Genomic DNA, 23758 nt, shown 5'->3' with positions numbered 1-23758 from the left:
AGCCACTATGGAAAACAGTATGGAATTTCCTCAAAAAACTAAAAATGAAACCACCTTTTGAGCCAGCAATTCCATTGCTAGGATTATATCTGAAGAATCCTAAAACATCAATTGAAAAGAACCTAAGCACCCCTATGTTCATAGCAGCATTGTTTATAATAGCCAAGTGCTGGAAACAACCAAAGTACTCATCTGTAAATGAGTGGATCAAAAAACTGTGGTACATTTGCACAATGGAGTACTATGTAGCAGAAAGAAAGAAGGAACTTCTACCATTTGTAACAACATGGATGAAACTGGAGAGAATTATGCTAAGTGAAATAAGCCAGGCAATGAAAGAAAAATATCATATGACATCACCTAATACAGGAATCTAATGAACAACACAAACAAATGAGCAAATCTGAACCAGTGGGCATAAGCCTATGATCTCATTACTTGAGTGATTATCTGTATGTATAGGCCTCACTTAATCTTGTCTGCATCGCTGCCTCCTGAGACTCAACGGTTTGGCTGAACTAAGTGGATGGAATACAACAAGGATGCCAGCCTGTTAAACTAAGCAGGCCATTGTCCGGGGACAGCCAACTGACCTGGAGTCTGAAAGATCCTTCCCCATATGGGAAGGTCATCCTCTCCACTACATCCCCACTCTTATTAGGGATTTCTGGACCCAAGGGTAGGTAGGATGACAACCATGTCCAGCTTGAAGTAGCTAGAGGAGCACGAGACCTTTGCCCATTGTCTTTTATAAGATTATAAAGGGTCTTAAGTCTGAGAGGGGGGAATTGTTATTTTTTATTGTTATAAAAAATCAATCAATTAATTAATTTAAAATAATAATATAGGAAAGGGTGAAGCCAAGGACTTATATGCACAACCAATGGACATGAACTAAGGGTGGTGGGATTGCTGGGGGAAGGGTGTTACTGGGCAGAGGGGAGCAAAGGAGAAAAATTGGAACTATTGTAACATAGTCAATAAAATATACTTAAAAAAAACATATATAACTGCTATCACCTATAAAAATAATTCTGAGGAACTGAAAATCTGGAATGGGAGAAATATTTTCTGTGATGTTTAAATATATGCTTACAATGTGCACATATTTTTAGAAAATTCTGCCAGTTCAAAAAGTTAATGAACTAAATCAATTACTAACTTCTTGTTTCCATGAAAAGAATAAATAAAAAATAGGTCTTTGGTATGGCAGGTTTTGTGTAAGGAAAACCAATAACTTGATTGAGCTCTTCTTTTTTCACTCTTCTAGAAAGATTTTTCAGTTCCTATTATGTGCCAGGCCCAATACCAGGTACTTTAGGACAAAAAAAGTATACCTGACTTCAAGAAGCCCACAGTTTAATGGGAAGAGTTCACATTCAGAAGTTAGAGGAAGACTGCAGGCTTTTTGGCTTATTTCTAAAATGTTAGCTCTAAATATCTCTTTCTGAGACTGTAACAAGATCTTACTCATTTCAGCAATCCTCCTCTGTAGACCTCACCCGATCTCTGGGTAACTGTTAACATCTCTGAGGCAGTTGATGCCTCCTCTACTAAGCTTTCAGAGGAGATCCAAAGAGACTTCTTTTGAGAAGAGCTATTAGCCATTATGGATTCTGTCCATGTGTATAACTTGAATTTCCAAAAGCATTATATATTTTTCTACTTCCATGCCTTTGGTTGTGCTGTTCCTTCTACTTGGAATGTCCTAGAACTTTTGTTATCCTTCTTTGGCTGATTCTCTCCCCAATAAATGGGTTGAGAACCTTTCCTAGCATGCTCCCACAGCTCTTTCCATCCTGCATTTGACCATTTACTTATCAGGTTTTCATAGTAAAGTAAAAATTTCCTCAAAATATTATCCCTGTCTAACACAGAGTAAGGACTCAATGGTTGATGAATTAAACTGTAGAGCTCCACAGTTCTCCCCTGGGTTGTCCCAGCTTACAGAACTGAAATGACTTTGTAATTGTTTTCCCTAAATGATCCACCCCCACTGCACCTCTTTCCCAAGCCTCAGACATCATACTCACTTGTCCAGGGACATCCCAGGGAAGGCAAACTTGCCCAGGCAGATGCGATGGATAGCACTCAGGGGGATTTGCTGCAACTGCACACAGCTGAGCATAATGAAGTCATATTTGCAGATCAAGAGAGTCTTGTCTGTGACCACCAAAATCTTTTCCTTTTCATTGTTCCAGTGATCTATCCTGTAAGAATCATCACAGAGAAGTATAGTTGATGGCATAATCTTTCCAAGTTAAAGATAATGACATTTACTGAAACATCTCTAGTAACAAAGAATATGGTGAGGTTTGATCATTCAGTAAAAGAGGGGTTGAGGAATACCATCTCTTCTCTCTTTCATTCTGGCTCCATGAGCAAGATAGGAGAAGGGTAAAAGACCAGAGGGAAATGTTTTATTGCCACAGAGCTCAGAGATGATTACCGATGATGGGATCCATTAGGGGAATAGTAAGTTTGTATTTATCATGATGGGAGTCAGTTGATTCATGCTCCTCCATGCCTTCCCAGTTCTCCAGGAAACATTCATAAAGCGTGTCTTCCTTCAAGGATTCCAGAAACATCTATTTGTTCTAACACAATCTGCACCACAAGTTTTACTACGCACTAGTTTGTGCTGCTATCCAAAGATTGTATTGCTGACTAGAGGTAAAATGAGGACTTGAACATAGGTCCACTGATCCCCAAGCCATCACTACTTTAAGCTCATCCATCCTATCACATCCTTCTGGTAGAAATATAGGTAGCTGAGGACAAACTAGACACTAAATAAGTTTTTATTGAATTGTTTTGCTTCAGACTTGAGAGCATTCCAGTGCATGCATGGAAAATTCTGAGTATTCTCTCCGGCAGGGAGAACAAGAAGGAATCAGAACAATGACTTCTGGTTATGAGAAAGAGAGCATGGTCTATGATTGCTCTCACCCACGGCACTTTTCCTGTCTATTTACTATAGCCTTTAGTATATAGCACTTCATGACTTTTGTGACAATTGTTTTAGTACATGTATTGTCTTCCCTAAGAGACTAAAAAGGGTGACTTGTGATTAAGTTATATCTGAATCCCCACTACACAGAATCAATCTAATGTAAAGATAGTATGGGCACCCACTCCCATCTATGCACAGTAATGACAGTGCTATTCTGAAAATACAAAAGGAATAATATCACTCCATGTTCACCTTACTAAATAGCCTATTTTTTATCAAATTAAATCCAAGTTATCCAACTGGGCTACAGGTCCCTTAATTATCTGGCCTCTACCAAGCATCATCTCATAGCAGGCTGAGAAAACTCCTTGTCCGAGTCTCTGTTCAAGTGCCTCATCCAAAGATGATTTTATAACTCCTATATAAACTTGTCCCCCTATTACACTCTCTCAAAGCATCCTGATTTTTTTTTTCTTTATGGTACTTACCACTATTTTTAAGAAAGAATTATACGTAAAATGTTTAGTAACAGGTACCACATGGACACTGCCAAATCAGAATAGAAACCATAGTACAGAGGGTAGAGCAATGACAATAGATGGACTGAGTAACATCCATGTGTGTGTGTGTGTATGTGTGTATTTTCCATGAGGTCAGAGACCATGTCTGTTGGTCTACTCACTCTATGCAGTTCCTACCAAGTAACCTGCACCGACTAAATATCTGTAGAGTAAATAAGTGAGTGGTATTCATAATCATTTTGGAGACCTTTGGACTGGGTGAGGATGGAGATGGAAACTTTCAGCTCTATCACCTGTCTTTGGCTCATGTTCTTTATTTGTGAAATGGAGACAAGACTAGTATTCATCTCATTAGTTCTGGGAGAGGATTAAAAGACCTGATTCTTAATCAGTGTTCTACAAATCAACTTATTATTACTGGCAGTGACCTAAGTTACTAAATAATTTTGGGTAACCTAAATATATACCATTCCTCAGTATAATCTGAAGGAAAAGTGAGGTGTTAAATCAATGGGAAGAAGAATAAAAGGAGACACAAAGGAGAGAAAAAGGGAGAAAGACAAAGAAAGAGGAAGAAGCAGAAGAAGAAAGATAAGAAGGATGAGATCACTGATGGAGGTCTCATTATATGCTGGCTGTTATGTATGTATGTATAACTAGTAACTCTACATCTCTCCACAACCCTTTGAAGAAAGTCATATCTAAAGCCGCCACTTATGTTGGAGCTGTTGTTCCCAAATATTATCTCCTATTCAGTCAGTTGCCTCTTCACTTAATATCCCAAATATATAAAGAACTCATAAAATTCAACACCAAACAAACAAACAATTCAATTAAAAATGGGCAGAGGAACTGAACAGATACTTCTCCCAACAATACATACAAATGGCCAATATATATATGAAAAGATGTTTAGCCTCACTAGCTATTAGGGAGATGCAAATCAAAACTACAATGAGATACCATACGGCACCTGTTAGAATGGCTGCTATCAACAGGACAAGCGTTGGACAAGTTGTAGAGAAAAGGGAACCCTCATTCACTGCTGGTAGGAATGTATACTGGTATAGCCACTATGGAAAATGGTCTGGTGGTTCTTCAAAAAATTGAGAATAGAGTTGCTATATGATCCAGCATCTTTCTCCTGAATATATACCCCAAAACCTCAAAAACTTATATTCACAAAGATATATGCACCCCAATGTTTATTGCAGTATCATTCATGGTGGCCTAGACATGGAGATAACCAAAGTGTCCTTCAGTAGAGGATTGGATAAAGAAGATGCACATATGCACATGGAATACTACTCAGCGATGAGAAAGGACAAAATACTGCCATTTTCAACAACACAGATGGACCTTGAGAATATTATGCTAAGTGAAATGTCAGTCAGAAAAAGCTATTTGATTTTTCTCATGTGTGGAATGTAAAACTAAAACTTGTAGACACAGACAGCAATGTGGTGGTTGCCAGAGAGAAAGAGGTGGGGGGTGGTGCGGGGAGGACTAATATATGGGGAAGGAAGATAGTTTGACTTTAGGTGGCGGACACACAGTGCTCTATACAGATCTGGTACCATAGAAATGTACAATTGAAATCTATATGATCCTACTAACCAACATCACCTTAATAAATTTAATAAAAATTATTTTTAAAAATAAAGCCACCACTTAGCTAGAACATGCTGGTAGATTTAGCGGTGCAGAGTCTGAGAGGCCTGGTTTAAATCTTGGTTCCAAAGTTCCCGTCTACTTCAACAACATCACAACACATCACCGACTGAAGGAGAGAATTCTTAATGCTCTGTTTAACACTCTCAGTGTTAGTCAGAAAGAGAAGGAGACTTTGAAATGTCTTACCAAATATCTACATAAATCTCTCTAAATAGATTGCATCTACTTAGCAGCAAGTTATAAGCTTCTGCCTAATAAACCAGACTTGTTTTTAGTCTAAAAAAACCACAGCTTTTGGTTGAATGGTTTTATTGAAAATGTCAGCACTCCATAATGAGATTTATTTTAAAAGGTAAAGGATTTAGGGGGAAAAGAAAATTCTTTTTAGGAACACAGAGTGCTCTGCTTTGACACAGACTCTGCATAATTTACATTTTGGGAAATTCTGAATTTAAGTAAACACTCAGGCTTATAAATAGTTTGGGGTCATCATCTCTTGCTCCTAGATGGTGGGTGTATTTATTTAGGTTTCAATCACACCATTTTTTTCAAAGAACTTATGAAGAAAACATTAAATTTCAAATTCCTAATATTAATATAATTTGAGTTTGGTTGGTGATAATATTCAGAGCAAATACAGTAGAAATAAAAATAATATATTGTATTTGTACAGCTTGTGGGAGTTTACAAAGTCCTTGATTATCAATGCTCTCATTTAATTCTCACAACAACCCTTTGGACTAGATGCTATTACCCTCTTTTTAAAGACAATAAAACTATGATCCAGAGACCCTTAAAATGACTCTCCCAATGTTTTACATCTAGCAAGCAGTAGTGCAGTAACCTTAAATAGGTAGTGATATACCAAATTTAACCATAGTGTTGGCTTCCTCCCTAGTTTTACCCACCTCTCAATAGAGGACCCTTTAGTATGATGTAAAAATGTGGCGAAATCCACCTGTGGAAGGAGCCGCTGTGATGATATGTATCAGTCCTTGAATTGTTCTCTCTGAGAAACTTCTCCCCAGGAATTGTCCTTCTCAAACCTTATCCTCATCTAATACTTTCTGTCTTGGGGAAGAACCCTTCTTCCATTCAGTTAAGCAAGCGAGCAATATAGGAGTCACTCTGAACTTAATCCTGTCTCCTCATCTCACGTGCCAAGTCACAGACATTTTCCTCCCAGATATCTGTCAAAACCACACACTCCTCTCCTTCTCTACTTTTGCCATCCTGATCCAGTCTTCCTTCATCTCCTGCCTGGACCATTGCTTGGGCTACTGGTTCCTAGACTGGTTTACCTGTACCTGTTCTTGTTCCCTTCTGACCACTTCACCATACTGCAAGGAGGTGGACCTTCTGAAAAACCAAATCTTCTCTTTACCTCCCCTACTCTGGCTTCAACATTTAAACAGCTGTGCAAACACACTTCAACTGTTCCCCAGCATTGTTATGAACAATGAGAAAAATTATTCCCCTCGTCTAAGAGGATTTGCAGGGTTAGGCCCTATCTACTTCTACAAGCTCATTACAGGCCAAGTCTCTTCACTTCATTCTCCTTGAGTTCCTTTCAGTTTCTCGTATTCACCATGCCCACTCCTACTAAAGGGCCTTTGAACATACTCTTCCTTCTGCTGTTTCTCATCTTCTTTACTTAGTTACCTCTTATAGTGGTGAGTTCAATTATCGCTTACTCAAGCAAGTGTTCCCAGACCTCTGTGACTACTTCTCTTCTTGCCGACAGACACTTTTCAGAGCACTTCACGTTGCTCCTTCATGGTATTGTGCTTATCCCAGCTGCAGTTTTACAGTCATTTCTATGATTATCTAAGTAATGTCTGTTTCTCCTTCTATACTGCAGACTCCACAAAGACAGAGTCAGATCTTAGCATTGTGTCCCCAAGGTTGTAAAGGTCCAAAAAGTATTTCTTAAAAGAATTAATGAAGAATGAACAGTCCTTGTGTTGTACAACCCATAGCCTTGGCTCATAGAGGAATCCTATCCTCAGGTTTATACACTAAAAAACTCCCCCATAAAATAGGACATTTTCAAAAAAGAATCAGTAACATCGGAAATATGTTTATTCCATAATAGCGAAAAAGTGCAGGATAAAAAATATTACCTTTAGTGTACTTTCAGTTTTGTAATAACAGCCATAAAACACATAAGATCAAAACATTAATGCATTAGTTTGTGTGGTGAGATTTCAAGTGACTTATTTCTTTTCATGCTTTTATAAGCCAGTTTAACTTTTTTACAATGAACATATTGTACTTATATGATAAAAAAAATTGTTTAAAAAATAATAACTTTCACCCATCCTACCAGTTCTCTGCTTAAGTGCCATCTGTTCCATGGAGCCTCACCCTTACCTCCCTCTCCCCCAAAGTGGATGCCACCTCTCTCTTCTTTTAAATACACACAAGCCTTTATCAGTGCCTCAGTTGTGGCTCTAGTCACAATCTTCTCTATATTAAGTGATTTTTGTGCTTTTCCTATCATTTCCCCCACATCTGGTGCAGAGATGGTGGTGCCTTAGTCTCATCTGGGTCCCCTCGCTGTGCTCAGTAGAGAGCCAAAGAGAGAGCAGGGTCTTTCTTAGCAAGTGAGCAGAGCATGGGATAGAAAACTGGAACCATAAGATTCATTCCCTCAGTTGTGAGAGCCAGTCTTTCCTGGAAGAGCGTTTGCCACATCTCCTCTGCCCATCAGTGTTCCTCAGCACTAGTGTCATTGCCCTACTTGACAAGGAAGGGATCCTATACCCCCAATATAGGAGGGAACCTAGGAGCTTGGTGAAATTTGCAGTTTCCTGGGATGACAACAGTTTTGCCAGCAGAGGGCAACAGTGAACTAACAATGACAGGAAGGACCTGCCTGAGCAAGTTTCCAGAACCTCCACCCAGTTACTCAAACCACTCCAGATGCCTTCCCAGAGCCCCAGCCCAACACCCAACAATACTTACAGTTGCTCTTTGAAAGCTGTGTCAGATCAGTTTGTGGTTTGGAAATGATTTTCTTCCAAAAAAGATTTTTTTTCTAATGTTATCTCCCCACACACATACACACACGTACGTGCACAAACACACACCACTCAGTAGAGACATCTTTGTTGATGCTGAACAGAGTGATTACCTGATTGACGAATCTACCTTTCTTTGTGGGCCCCTCCAGCCTCTTAGCACGGCTCGACCCTTGAAAGAGGAAGACAGTATCTTGGCTAGTCAGGAATCAGCAACCCAGGGGAAAAACACTGAATCATTCACTCCACACATATTCCCTCAGTACCCACTGGGTCCCAGGCCCTGAAGAGAATCTAATTTGGGTTTGCTCTTCAAACACTAACAGATGAAAAATGCATGGCACTGAAGCAAAGCAGCCTCCCGCCCCCCATGAATTAAGAGAAGACTTATAAAACCTTTAGCTAAATAATCATTTGGTTACTCTTTCCAAGCCTTCTCCAATGTGTTTAAAACAGAGGATGCTCCAAGTAAGCACAGTGTTCTAATAAAAAGCCCATGTCCATAAGCCTTCCCTGTTACAGGTCCCCAGACTTGACTTGCTGTGGCTCACTCTTCCTCCCTGCTCCCCCAAGCAGCCAGGCATGTACCAGAGTCTATGCTCACTACTGGGGATACTGAGCATTCTGCTCTTAAGGGATATACAATTCTCTAAGATGTGGGTGAAGTCATGTAAGGAAGAGTAGTTAAAGTAGTACCCACAACTGAGATGAGACTTGATCATGGTAGCACAAGACCACAGACTCAGGCCTCACGGTTTGTAGTTCATTGCCCACAGGTGTGAGACAAAAGGAGCCCCTGGCATTTTGTTGGTGCCCTTTAAGAAGGTGCTCATCAACACTTCTTTCCTGCTGTTTGGTGAACATTTAAGTGCTGGAAATGCACAGGTTACCAATTACAAACGATTCTTTTGGAACGTACACCAAAAACAAGTGCCAGGATTATTTATTTCTTCAATACTTCCTTAATGTGCACCTCTATAGGACAGACAGAATGCCTCCATAAAACAGATAGGATGGGCCTGGAAACATCCATTTATGTATCCACAGGATTTCCTGAGTAAAAAAAATCCTATTATGAGATTTCATATTGTTCCAGTTAACTGTAGGGAAAAAAATCTATTTTTTCCTCATAACACAAAGATATATATGAGTTTAGGCACATATATATATTTGTATATTTATGTATATACATATGTATGTGTTTGTATGCCTCGTCTAAACCCTCTGAGTTCTATGCATATATGAATAATTCTGCCATACATTTTTCTTAAATTATAATAAGAGAAACCTCCATTTATGGAGTTCTTCTCTGAATCAGATCCTGTGGCAAATACTAGGTACATGTTATCTCTTTTAATCCTCACCAAAAATAATCCTGATGAAGACAGGTGCGGAAACTGAGGCTCAGAGAGGTGTTTTAGACTGAATGTTTGTCCTCACCTGATTCATATGTTAAAGCCCTAGCCCTCAATGTAACAGGACTAAGAGGTGTAGCCTTTGGCAGGTGACTAGGTTTAAATGAGTGTAGACTACCATGATGGGATTAGTACCCTTATAAGAAGAAAAAGAAACAACAGAGCATCCTCTCTTTGGGATGTGAGGACACAGTAGAAAGGCAAACTAGGAAGACACCGCTCATCAAGATCCAATCTATAGGTATCTTGATCTCAGATTTCTAGCATCCAGAACTGTGAGAAATAAATGTCTCTTGTTTAAGCCACCAAGTCTCTGCTATTTTGTTATAGCAGAGCCACCTGACTAATACAGGATGTTAAATTGTTCCAACTGACATAGCTAAAATTCATTTAAGGTAAATTTCACTTTAAACCCTTGAACTTTCTACGTTACCAAACTGCCATCCATTAGAAAGGTAATGAAATCTCTCCAATTAATCAATAAATACTGCTGAGTATCTATACTATATTAAATATATTATATAGATTCTTACCTGACTGGTTTGGCTCAGTGGATTGAGCGTCGGCCTGCGAGCAAAGTGTCGCTGGTTCGATCTTCCAGTCAGGGCACATCAGAGAAGGAAAACTCTGACTCCAAAAAACCTCCGCTGCCTTGCGGCATACCTCTTCAGGGGAAAGGCTAAGGGAGTAAACCCCGACAGAAAATCCGGAGCCGGAGTCCCTAAGGCGGTTTGACGTTGTAGTCAACACCGGCAACTCCTGCGGCGCACCTGAAGCCAAGCTGTATTGACTCCGTCTTTCCCTTGGACCCTTCAGCTGCGAAGAGAGGGGGGGCCTGCTGCATGGGCAACAGCAGACCCTCCATATCACCCTGCCCAGGCTCTGTAGCTTCAGCTTCACTGGAGAGGACACTCCAGCGTCATCGCAAGATGTCGATTCAACATGGGAGGAGACAGATACCGTGTCACTCCCGAGTCGGACTGCACAGCCATTCTCGGCGGTGCAGATAGACTCTTAAGAAGCTACACCATCGTCTCTCGAGACGGATGGCTGCCTGTGTGGATATAGATTCTCAAGACTATAAAGTTATCTACAATCGTCTTTGCCCTTAAGAAGCTTATAATCTAATATAGGAGATTAATAAATCAAGTATTATTGAATAAGAAAAAATGAGACTTCCAGCCAAGATGGAGGCGTAGACAGACACACTGCATCTCCCTACACAACTAAGAAGAAATATAACTACCTCAAAACTAGAGAAAACCAGAAATTCTAGAAAAATCAAACTGCATGGAAGTCCAGCAAACAAAGATATAAAGAAGAAACACTCATCCAGACAGGTAGGAGGGGTGGAGCCGGTGGCAGCAGTGGCAATGGGGGTGGCAGGCTGGCAGTTTGTGCAGTCACATGTTTTAAAGTCAGGAGGAGCATACCCTCTTGGGGAGCATACCCAACTCCTCATCAGGCCTAGCAGCTCATGGTCCCAGCACCTGTGAATATCAAGCCTCATAGCTTCTGACTGTGCAGACCAGTGGGGGTTGGGGTGGAGGCAGAAACTGCCAGTGTCTCAGCAGAGTCCACTTGTTTAAAGGGCCCCCACAGTCCTAGAACATCCACAGACCCACACAGTCTGGAAACAACAGCCAGGGCAACAGCTAGAGGAGTGCCAGTCCAGTGCGGAAGTAAGAGAGGTGCCTGGAAAAAGTGGTGAGTGCTGGGAAGGTGGCATTGTTCACTCTCGGACCCCTCCCCCACATACAGTGCCACAACATGGTGAAACAGGTCGCCCTGTACTGACGAATCCCTAAGGCTCCACCCCTTACAACATAACAGGAGTGACAGCTCTACCTGGGATGCAGAGGCAAACAAACACAGGAGCCTGTCAGAATGAGGAGACAGAGAAGTATGGACCAAAAGGGGAAATGAATCAAGGTTTCAGTGGGAGAACTACGTGACGATGAGATAGCCAACCTAATAGATGAGGAGATAAACAGATGCAGAATTCAGAACAGTGGTGATAAAGATGCTCACAGGTTTGACAGATATGCTTGAGTACAGCAAACGCATAAGAGAAGAAGTAAAGACTATGCTTAGTGAAATGAAGGAAAATCCACACAAAACCAATGGTGAAGGGAAGGAATGATTTGTTCCTTCCAAATGATTTGGAACATAAGGAAGAAAAAAACAGTCAACCAGTGCAGAATGAGGAAGCAAGAATTGAAAAAAATGAGGAAAAATTTCCAAATTTTTTGAAGGAAATGCACATACAGGTCTGGGAAGCATGGAGGGTCCCAGGCAAGCTGGACCCAGAGGAGACCACACCAGAACACATCATGACTGAGATGCCAAAGATGAAAGATAGAGAGGGTCCTGGGGGCAGCAAGAGAGAGGCAAAGAGTTGCCTACAGGGGGTGCCTATAGGACTATCACCTGATTTCTCAGAGGACACTTTGCAGGCAGGAAGGGATTAGCAGGCAGTATTCAATGTGATGAAAGGCAATGTGCAACCACGACTATTCTGTACAGCAAGGCTATCATTTGTAATGGAAGGGCAGATGAAGTCCTTTCCAGACAAGGTAAAGCTAAAGGAGTTCATCATCACCAAGCCATTATTATATGAAATGTCAAAAGGACTTACTTAAAGAAAAAGAAGATCAAAACTGTGAACATTAAAATGACAACAAATTCACAACTATCAACAACTTAATCTAAAAAATAAAAACAAAATCCAACTAAGCAAACCATAATAGCAACAAAATCATAGTTATGGGGATCATTTGAAGGGTTCTCAGCTGGGAGGGGGGAGGGGAAGAAATGGGGATATGGTGCCGGAATTAAGAAGAATAATTGGTACAAAATAGACAGGGGGAAGTTGAGAATAATATAGGGAAGGGTGAGGCCAAAGAACTTATACACACAACACATGGACATGAACTAAGGGGGGTGGGATTGCTGGAAGAGAGAGGGGTACTGGGGAGAGGGGAGCAAAGGGGAAAAAACTGGAACTACTGTAACAACATAGTCAATAAAATATACTTTAAAGAAGTAGTGTTCTATAGAGTGATAAACAATATGGTGGGAATTTTTACACAGTATTATAGAAGTCATGATTAATGGCTAATATTCAGTGTTTACTTTATATGAGTTTTTGCTCTAAGTGCTTCATATGCATTACCTCATTTATGATCCCAGCAACCCTCTGAGGAAGGTAGTGTCATTATCCCCATTTTAAAGGTAAGAAATGAAAGACTTAAAAGATTAAATAACCTTTCCAAAGTCATACAGCCAAGATCTGAAATTAATTCAAACTTAGAGAGTCTTCCACCAGAGCCCAGGCTTTTAATTAAACACCTTGCTCTACTGAAAGGCATCTTAAAGCACCCAGGAAGTCAGGTAAGTCTCGAGGTAAAAAATGTAGGTTTTGAAGGATGAGCAGAAGATAGCTTGATGGAGGAATCAGAATGATTAATTTTAGACAGAGGTAACAGCATATGCAAACACGTACAGGGATTGCACATGCAAACATGTATAGCAACATGTACAGAATGACTTATTAGATGAAACATGTTTATAAATTAAATAGTATGTAAATTAAAATTATGAAAATAGAATTTCCCTTAAAAAGGAGGATAATACCCATGAAGATTTTGATTCAGGATTGCTGAGATGGGATCCCAGACACCTATATCCTCTTAAAAGCTAGCAGATGCAGGTCAAGGTTTTGAAGACAAGGACATTTTCAGGAACTGATCTAGGAATTCGGGCTGATCTAGGAAAGGTGTAGGACATTTCAGTCACTCGGGTGCATCCTCTATGAGTTTAGACCTGAAGAATTTTTAGGTGGCACTGGAAGGTGTGTGGTTTACCCAATATTTTACATTGGAATACCTCAGAGTATTTGCAATGAATGCTTGTCTCATCTAGATAATCAGTCCTGACCACTTTTATTTTATCAAAAGTTTCTTAAACTCCAGGAATGAACCTCTTGTGCTCCTTATTCTCCCAGCCAGGATAACCAAGACCAGAGAGCATAATTAAATCATGTCATAGTCCCTGCCTGGTCCTGGCACAGAGACATTGCTTTGTGAATATTAATTTATTTTCTTATGTCCCTAAAAACAAACTGCAATTGACCAGCAGTTTTATTAAAACTCTTGTGAGCCTAGGGCTCATTTTAACCATATGTAAGACTTTATTTTATCTTACATTTCAAGTCCTGGGTTCCTGAGCAATCATAAGCTTCCTATCACATAGGCCCAAGGGTGGAGATGTTGCTCTGTCTTTTACTAGTTCTAAGATCTTTCATAAGTTACTTATCATTCCTAAAGTTTATTTTCCACATCTTCAAATAATAATAGTACATACCTTATAGGATTGTTGTGAACTTAAAAAATAGTGCATATAGAGCACTTAATAAAATACAAAGCACATAAAATACTTCATTATTGTTGGCTACCAATATGTAATGATGATGACCATGAACTCCTCTAAATCCCCTTTAAACAATTTTGCAACATTTATTGAATTAACAAATAAATTAATGATTGAAGTAAATTGCTTAATGAGAATTCCTATAACCTATTACATTTTCAGATAAACAAAATACCTTTATTTAAATGTCCAAAAATTAAAAGAGTAGTCATTAATGTCACATACATAAGACAGGTTCTGCCTGTTTGCCTGCTTATGTGTCTGACATAGCTGGATGTATTTGCATTATATGGGGAGTTATGTTTGAGTTACCTGGCCTTAAAATATAGACCATAATGATATGTGACATTGCCTTTATAAATGGCTGTTGCAGGAGACCAGAAGTTAAAATAAACCCAATAGGAAACCCATGAGAGCATCAACTGCAGGAGTCATGTCACATTCACTTAGATATCCTGGCCAAAGAAGCCAGCAGTGGATGCAAATATGAGCCCCAGCCAGAAGTTGCCAGGGAAGCAGCGAAGAATTATAGCTCACAGTAAAGTCATTGATTTTCAACTGAATATGCTCTCTCTGTGGCGATAGGAAGGTTTGTCTTTACAAGAGCAATACCAGGTAACAAGTCTAGAAATTACGCCCTTTAGTGATCTAACACATATTTATTAAGCAACTTCTACACTCCGAGCTCTAGTGGGATAGTGGTGAACAAAACAAGCACTTGTTCCTCTTATACTTACATTCTAGGAAGGATGTAAACCAAAGGAAACAGACACATAGAGAGAGAGATCTAGATAAAAGGGAGATGGGGAAATCTGTGAGAATAGTATCCAGGTAAAGTGAAGACCTAGTACAAAGTCCCCAAGATGGGATCCACCATGTTCATGAAACAGCAAGGCAGTGGGTGTGACTGAAGCAAAAGAAACAAGGAGACTGGAGAGAGATTGAAAGCAGAAGCCAAATCACCTGCTGGAACAACCACTTCTTTGCAGTTTATGAATGTTTTTTTACATCGAATGGTTATTCTTCCCCACTTTACAGATGAAGGAAGCAAGCCTCAATAAATGACATGCATCTGATACTGAGTGACAAAGCCAAGGCCAGAATCCTGCTCTCTGACCCCCTGCCCAGGCCACATACATTCCATCCAGCTGCTTCTCCCACTTATTTTCCTACACAGCCAGACAATTTTGCCCTCCCTACCATGCTCCCATCAGTAAGAGGATATTTTGAAAGCTACACGAAAGAAAAGAATAGGCACACCTCATCTTTCTCGTTCCCACAAATGACTGAATAGCTGTTAAATAGCTCCAGTCCACAGCACACCAGAAGCTAACAAGAGGCCCACCCCTGATTGACTTTCCTCTCTTGAATTCATTTTAGGGGATTCACTTGATCAGAAGCCAAGGAAGCTGGCATGAGAACAACACCTGATTTTGAGGAGGTGGCAGAAAGGGAAGAAATGGGGGACAAGACACAACAAATGCTCACATCTTGCCATGTCTGTTGTTTTAATTTTTTTTTTTTTTTTTTAATGAGAGAGATGTGTGCTCACTCTGTTAGTTACAGCTCTTTGGATACAGGGAACACAGGCAAACCCAAGAAGAGGAGAAGTGTTATGAAAATACTCTAAGGAATTCCACAGAAGTCCAAGAACAGGATTTATGGTTGGGCTTATGAAACCAGGAAAGCCACAAGGAATTAAAGCTACCATCCCAGGGGCTGCCTCTCATGATTCCTGTGTGTCTCTCTACACATCTCATCTCTTTTCTGTGAACCAGTGTGCTCTTTCTCCTTACTAACCATGTTTCTTCCTCTTTAATTCCACCTTGCCTTTGACCTATAATCATTTTCTTTATCTTGACTATATATGAATATTTATATCCACTCTCATAGCTAACTGGTCTCTGTAGCTCTACAGATCCAAGTTCAAATTCTCATGAGAGGGAATTCTTTTATTCCAAATCATTCCTTAGAGGTATCTTTTGGGTGGTCATAGGCCAGCTAATGAATTAACCTCTCTTTGCCTAATCAGTCATGGCCAGGGCTGAAGTTACATTGTAGAAAATAGGAACTGCCAGTGAAATGCACTATATTCTCTTTCAGAATTGTTCTACCTATTCTAATTTTTTTGTCTCTCCATAAAAATGTTAGAATAATCTTGTTTAAACCTATAAAAAAATCTTGCTGAGATTTTGAAAGCAATTATGTTAAACCTGTATATCAAATTTGTGGAGCATTGACATCTTTACAATATTGACACAGTATGACTTAGCCATTTATTAGATCTTCCTTCATTTCTTTCATGATAATTTTGTAGTTTTTAACATCTAAATCCTGTACACATTTTATTTGATTTACACCTAAGTATGTCTTCTTTCTTTGAGTAATGCTGTTGAGTGAGCATGTGTACTGAGTGGCCATCGTGTTCAAAATGACTGAGCAAGTAGAACAACAAATATGCATCAAATTTTGTCTTAATCTTGAATGCTTGTCTACAGAAACCATTTGGATGATCCAGAAGGCCACAGCTATGGGCAGGATGTTACAGGATTAAGTGCTCATGCATCATGTCTCGTGCAGAGCTTTTTGGCAAAACATCGAATCACCCGGGTGACTCAGTTCTCCTACCAGCCAGATTTGGTGACCTGCTACTTCTGTATTTTCCCAAAACTGAAATCACCTTTGAAAGGGAAGATATTTTAGAGTGTCGATGAGATTCAGGAAAATACTACAGGACAGCTGATGGTGAAAGGGAGAACTGTATGAGGTCCCAAGGTGCCTACTTTGAAGGGGACTGAGGCTTCATTGTGCTATATACAATGTTTCTTATATCTTGTAACTTCTTCAATAAAAGTTCCTATTTTTCACATTACATGGCTAGATACCTCTAGACAGACCTTCTACAATTGATTTTTTATATGTTGATCTTGAACCCTGCAATTTCCTTAAGCTCATTTATTAGTTCTGGAAAATTTTTTGTAGATTCCTTACATTTTTCTACAAAGACTAGTATACCATCTACAATTAGACCATTCTTATTTCTTCTTCTCTGATCTGCATGCATTTTATTTTATTTTCTTGCCTTATTATACTTGCTAAATATTCTAGTACTATGTTGAATAGGAGTAATAGGAGTGAACACTTATGTCTTGTTCCAAATCTTAGAGCAAAAACATAAGTCTTTTACTAATTGTATATGTTAAGTATAGGTTTTATGTAGCTGTTCCTAATCAAATTTTAAAAGTTATATTCTATTATTTGTTTGAGAGTTTTTATCATGAATGGCTGTACTGAATTTTGTCAAATGCTTTCTGTGCATGAATTGATTGAATCATGTGATTTCTCTTTTTTAGCCTATTAATATGGTGGATTACAGTGATTAATTTTCCAATACTGAATTAGCCTTTCATCCCTAGAATAAACCCCAATTAGTCATGGCATATAATTTTTTTATATATGCTGAATTCTATTTGCCAATATTTTGTTAAGAATTTTTACATTTATATTCATTATGTATATTGGTTTGTAGCTTTACGTTTGTTCTATCTTTGTCTAGATTTAGTATCAGGTTAATACTGACCTCATAGAATAAGCTGGGAAATATTCCCTTCTCTTCTATATTCTGGAAAAGTTTTTGTAAATTGGTGTTTATTCTTCTCTATAGAATTCTTCAGTGAAACCATCTGGGCCTGGAAAATTCTTTCTGGGGTTGTTTTAATTACAAATGCAATTTACTAATTGTTATAGGACTATTAAAATTATTCACTTCATATTGAGTGCGTTGTGGTCCATTACATCTAAGATGTAGAGTTGGTAGCTATAATCACTTGTTATCCCTTTGTTGTTTGCAGGGTATGTAGTGATCCCATCGTCTCATTTCTAATACTGGCAATTTGTTTTTTTCTCTCTTCATTGCTGGCAATCTTGCTAAAACTTCGTCAATTTTATTAAACTTTTTAGAGAACTAGATTTTTGCTTCATTAATTTTATGCATGGTTTTGTTTTTTTCCATTGATTTCTACTCTTATCTTTATTATTTCCTTTCTTCTCGCTTTGAGTTTGGTCTTCTTTTTATAGTTTTTTGATGAAGAGCTTAGATTGTTGTTTAAAGACTTTTCTTCAATTGATTTGAGCACTTTTCCTTTAGTGCTATAAATTTATCACTCAGAACAGCTTAGGTGTATCCCACACATAGTAATATTTTGTATTTTTATTTGATTTTGACTCAATGTGCTTTTTATTTTCTTTAAAGTCCTTCTTTGACCCTGAGTTATTTATAATTATGCTGCTTTGTTTCTAAGTATTTGGAGATTTTTCCTTTATCTTTCTGTTATTAATTTCTTGTTTGCTTCCAGTATAGTCAGAGAACATACTCTGTATGACTTCAGTTCTATTCAATTTTGTGAGGTTTGTTTTGTGTCTCAGGATATATTGGATCTTGGTTTATTTTCTGTGGGTGCCTGAAAAGAGCATGTATTCTGCTATCACAGGGCGAAGTGTTCTGTAAATGTTAATTGGGTCCTGTTGAGTTCTTATAAACCCTGCTGACTTTCTGCCTATTTGTAATATTAATTATTGACAAAATGGTGTTGAAGTACTCGACTATAATCATGGACTTATTTTTTTCTCCTTTCAGTTCTATCACTTTTTATTTTGTATATTTTTCAGCTCTGTTGTTTGGTGCATACACATTTAGAATTTCTCTCTCTTTATGGTGGATTGGTCCTTTAATCAATATACAATTCCCTCTCTTTGCCTGGTAATTTTCTCTGCTCAAGAGCTTATATTTTTATTAATTCACAAAGTACAGCACTTCAGAAGCCACAGCAACTCCTAAACTTTGTAGTTCTTTCTACTGAACAGACCCATGGAAACAGAGACTCCCTTCTCTTCACATCAATTACTCCTCCTAGACCCACTCTATTTTCCCTAATTTAGGGCATTTTGGGACAACCTAGAGACCCCATAGAGAGGAGACAATTTACTGTTTGTGATCAGGCAGCATGTTTATTCATAAGCGTCTATAACAGTTGTTTGTATAACAGCTGTATCATCTTAAATATTAATATTGATGTCTTATTTGTTTTCTTTAATAAAACACATATTGGCAGGCCCCTAAATAATCAAGATTAAGTTTAAATTATTGCAAATTATTTCCATAACCTACTGCTTTTCTAAAAATGCCAGTATCCTATTTTATACCATACAGTAACTCAAGAGAAAAAAATATGCCGATAGAGGTCATGAAGAAAACATAAATGCAGTAGTGTGTTCTAAATGGTAAACACATTCTAAAATAATAATAGTGATGATAATGCCCTGCTTTCACTTCCTTGACATAAACTTCCATACCACAACTGAATTCAGTATGCCAATGTGTGGTCATTGAACATATGGTTGAAAGGGATGCACATAGGAAGCTCTCACATGCTGGTGAGCCCACCATACAGCACTGCATCATGGGAATGAAGAGGAGCCTATGCAAGGCAATGAGGAATGGCAAGATATTGGTAAAATGGGGACACACACCCTATCCAAAAGCCTACAAGTGGCCTATGGCTCTCCGATTTGTGACTCCAGGAAAGAAGTATGATCTAAATTATTTAGGCTGTTATTCAGAATTCTTGACTTTCTGGCTCTTTTGTACTTTTCTAGCTTGTTTCTAGGTCTCTGACTCTTGATCATTATCATTCAGCCACACTGAACTGCTGTGGTTCCCTGTTCCTGTGTTCATGACTATGCATGTATTTCCTCTACTTAAATGTTCTTTCTCATTATATCTTTTTGAAATTTTCTCTTCCTTCTTTAAATCTGTCTATCCGCTTTGAGTTCTGTGTTCCTATAATCATTTGTAGGGCTATATATCAGCATGTATCACATTAATTGTGAGTGCATTTACCTGTCTCCTTCTCCACAAGACTGAGAGCTCCTATCCTGGCCAGTATGGTTCAGTTGGTTGGAGCATCATCCCATACACCAAAAGGTTACAAGTTTGATTCCCGGTCAGTGCACGTACATATGTTGCAGGTTCAGTCCCCAGTCAGTTCACATATGGGCGGCAATTGAGCAATGTTTCTCTCTCACACATATGTCTCCCCCCTAAAATTAATAAAGATACCTTTGGCTGAAGGTTTAAAAAAAAAGACTGAGAACTCCTTGAAGACAGAAATTTTGTCTTATTTGCCTCTGTATTTTTGTTGGTTAGGGTAGAGACTGGCATATAGAACAAGCTCAGTAAATACTTAAATGAATATTTGAATTAGTGAATGTGAAAAAATAATAACAATAATAAAAGTCAACTCTTATGAGGCACAAACAATGTGGTGAAAAATGTTGTATTTTATATATAAGTAATTTAATTTTTAAATTAATAACCCTTTTTTACCCCCATTTTATAAATGATAAAACTAAGGCCTAGAGAATGTAAGATATTTATACAACCAAAGTCACTTAGCTATTAAGTGATAGTGCATTTAGCACTGTGCATTTAGCTGCATCAATTTTTTCACATCTTGGCTCTTTCTAGCTCCTCCCTACTTGGTAGCAGTCTTGGGAAAACAAACATTACCAAGTACATTTGTGACTGTAGTAACTAAATGCCCTCACTGTCCTATAATTCAGGTCACTTGGGGACCATTAGCTATCTGGATAAAGCAGCTGCCATGGGGAATTAATAGAGAAAAGCAATGTGTTTAATTAAGTAGTTGTCAAGAACACCCACCCAGTATAAATGGATTCTGGCAATGAAGGTGCTTTCCTTCCTGCCAGAGTCCTGCCACAGGTCATTAACATCATGATTGATCTGAGTCACTTTTCAGCCTGAGTGCTTTCACCCAAGGACGGAGGAAGTCTCTTTGGGCTTTGAGCTGCTTGGAGGTCCAAGGAAACGGAGGCAGAACTCAATAGATGGACCCTGCTCATGTCAGTGGAACGTTTCAAACAGTTGATGACTCTATCAGAATTAAATTTAAGTCAAGTCCATGATAGGTTCTGAGATCGACCACGTGCTAGACACCATATTAAGCACTGAGAGGTAGGCACAGATAGGCCTGGAGAAAATTGAATCAGAAACAGGAATTCTTCACAATGTGCACATGAACTTTACTATGGAGTATAACATGAGCACAAAGAAGGTAGAGAAAATTATTCTGGTTGAATTATTGGAAGGCTTTATGGACATAACATTCCTGAAGGATGGGAAGGATCTGGATGAACAGAAAGGAGATTAAGGCATATAAAATAGAGCACAATGGATGAGTTCAGTAATGAGACCAAAAATTGTGTCAGGAGATTTTGGGGACAGCAAGCAGTTTAATTGTAAGTCCATGACATGCAGGGTCTTAAGAGAGAAGAAAAAGAGCATGCAGGCAATGAGGACCCACTGAAGTCCTCAGACCATAGCATGACAGTAATCTGGACTAGTACTTCTCAAATTTTAATGCACAAAGAAATCAACTGAGGATTCTGTGAAAATTCAGATTCAGGTCCTGAGGGTCAGCATTGCTAACAAGTTCCTAGGTGGTGTTGATTCCAAAACCACACTTTGAGTTACAAGCATCTACAATACATAAATGGAAGTACATAAAATTAATGGAATTGGGTAGGAGATACATTTAAGAATGTTAACTTAATTTTCATAGTATGTTTATGACTCATGACTAAAAGAATGAGAAATCCCTGATTTCCAGGTTTTTTAATTTTTAACTTTTAAATTATGAGTAGTAATACTTTTCATTATAACAATTATTTAGTGTGCTGTATAACAGAATTAGACTGTGCCAAGATAAAGTGTGATTGGCCTATCCATTAGTGACACCACCATCTCCTACAGGAATTTGACTTTTTAGTTAATTCCAGGAAAATACTGAATAAAGTCAAATAAACAGCAAAAGGCAGAGCATGATCTGGCGAGGAAAAAAGAAAAAGTTCTCTGAACCTGTCCAGTGAATCTCAAAGGTCATTTAACCAATTCAAACTGTGGTGATCACTGTGTTGGGGAATGAACAATCACAAAAGGCAGCAAGAACAGTGCTATGAGAAGACAATAAGGCTGGGTGGGAGGTCTTGTGACCTTCCTATGACCCTTAATAAGTGATTGCCATTAGATAGGTCATTTCGTCTCTGGATTTCTTTATCCATAAAATGAAGCCAATAGTTAGTTCCTGCTTGCTTTCTCCCATGGGTCTGGTTGAGGATCAAATGTAAAAGCATGTGTAAAAACAATCACATGCAATGCTGCTTTAGGGATCAGTGTACTCCAAGAGGCACCCGGTACCTAGAAAATAGTCCCCAGTCCCTGTTCCTCAACATCCCTTTGTCTCCCAGGATGCTTTTCTTTTTATTTAAACATCTAGGATGGAAGATTCTTCGAGGGAATCTTTCTAAATTAGGAAGAGATGCTCTGCCAAATACCCCACCAAGCCCAAGAATCAGAATTTTCAGTTTATCCAACATGTGTCTTTCAGAAGAACCACACACTACAATTTAATAAGAGGCACATGTGGAATCTTTGCAAAATAGCTGCAGGACAATTTTAACAAAAGTCGGTCCAGCATAGTGTGTTGGAACCCTACCTCTGCTACTTTAGAATTGATTACTCTTCTGAGCTTTGATTTCCTCAAGTGTAAATTCTAGGTAACATTTTCTACCTCAGACAATCACTATGAAAATTGACTTAAATAAAAAGCATTTTTTAAACTATAAAGTCCTATAGAAATATTATTATTTTATCCAAAATAAATGGGGAGTGCCTTACATATTTTACCTCTATTTCTAATAATGTAGTTTTACTCTGCCCACTGGTAAATATTTCTTACTTTGTGCTTCAATTTTAAAAGAATAATATAAACCCTTAAATGTGTATAGTCATTGACAATTGAGGAAATAACTGTCCAATAACAGGTGAATGATTGAGTCACTTTACAAAAATGACACGATAACCAGGAATAATACAAGGAAAAACCCAAAAGAAGTACCATTTAGAAATCATCACTTTTGTACGTATTATACTAATATAATGGCAAATGCATTGAAAGCACTTATCATGGTATTGTACTTGGGACAATTTAAGTGCTCAATAAATGTTACCTATTCTAACAATCTTTGACAAAAATACATGGAGAAAATCTGCAATAATATATACCGCAAATTAACAGTGGCAGTACTTTTTTCAAGAAGAGTGAATTTCTAGCGAACTGAGAACATATTTAAACAAATTCACTAATTAAAAAGAACAAGACAAAACCTACTCAAGTTCCACCCAGCTGCACTAATAGTAAGTAGTAGAGCAAGGATTCAAACCCAAGTCTCTGATTTCAAATTCAGCATTCTTTCTATGACACCAGGCTGCCTCATTGACTTCACTTTTATTCTACTGTCCATATATTTGATGTAGATAGTTAATTCAATTTCAAGTATTTATTATACCAAAGTCCTCAGATAGAAAACTTAGACAGATTCAGGGGAAGGTACACAATGAAACATGGTGTATTTTCTACAATGAAAAGCTAGAGTTACTTGATCCCAACCACTAAAGGCAAATCTTGTTTATGAATAAGAGGAATGAGCACAACAACCCCCATTACCACTTCACACTAACGTGCATGGAGGGAAGATCCCATCTCCTCTTGCCTCCTTAACAACTGCAGACAAAGACACCTTGAGTACTTTCCATTGAGGAGCCACTTTATCACCATCATATCACACTTTTTGAGACTCCATAGTGTCAAGATGTTCTCCTTG

At 38.5% G+C, this 23758-nt stretch overlaps 1 protein-coding gene across 2 annotated transcripts in view; it reads right to left on the bottom strand.

Annotated features, from left to right (window-relative positions):
- TPRG1 (tumor protein p63 regulated 1) overlaps nucleotides 1–23758 on the bottom strand; it is a 142041-nt gene that overhangs the window by 105760 nt on the left and 12523 nt on the right. For both annotated transcript variants that reach the window (XM_090275265.1, XM_090275257.1), the window contains exon 3: nucleotides 2034–2210. In XM_090275265.1, the coding sequence (XP_090131391.1) occupies nucleotides 2034–2210 (177 nt within the window). The remainder of the gene's footprint in view (nucleotides 1–2033; nucleotides 2211–23758) is intronic.

Source organism: Furipterus horrens, unplaced genomic scaffold, assembly GCF_987537825.1.
Source record: "Furipterus horrens unplaced genomic scaffold, mFurHor1.1.pri manual_scaffold_1, whole genome shotgun sequence".
NCBI lineage: Eukaryota > Metazoa > Chordata > Mammalia > Chiroptera > Furipteridae > Furipterus > Furipterus horrens.
This window is presented reverse-complemented; position numbering and strand designations above follow the sequence as displayed.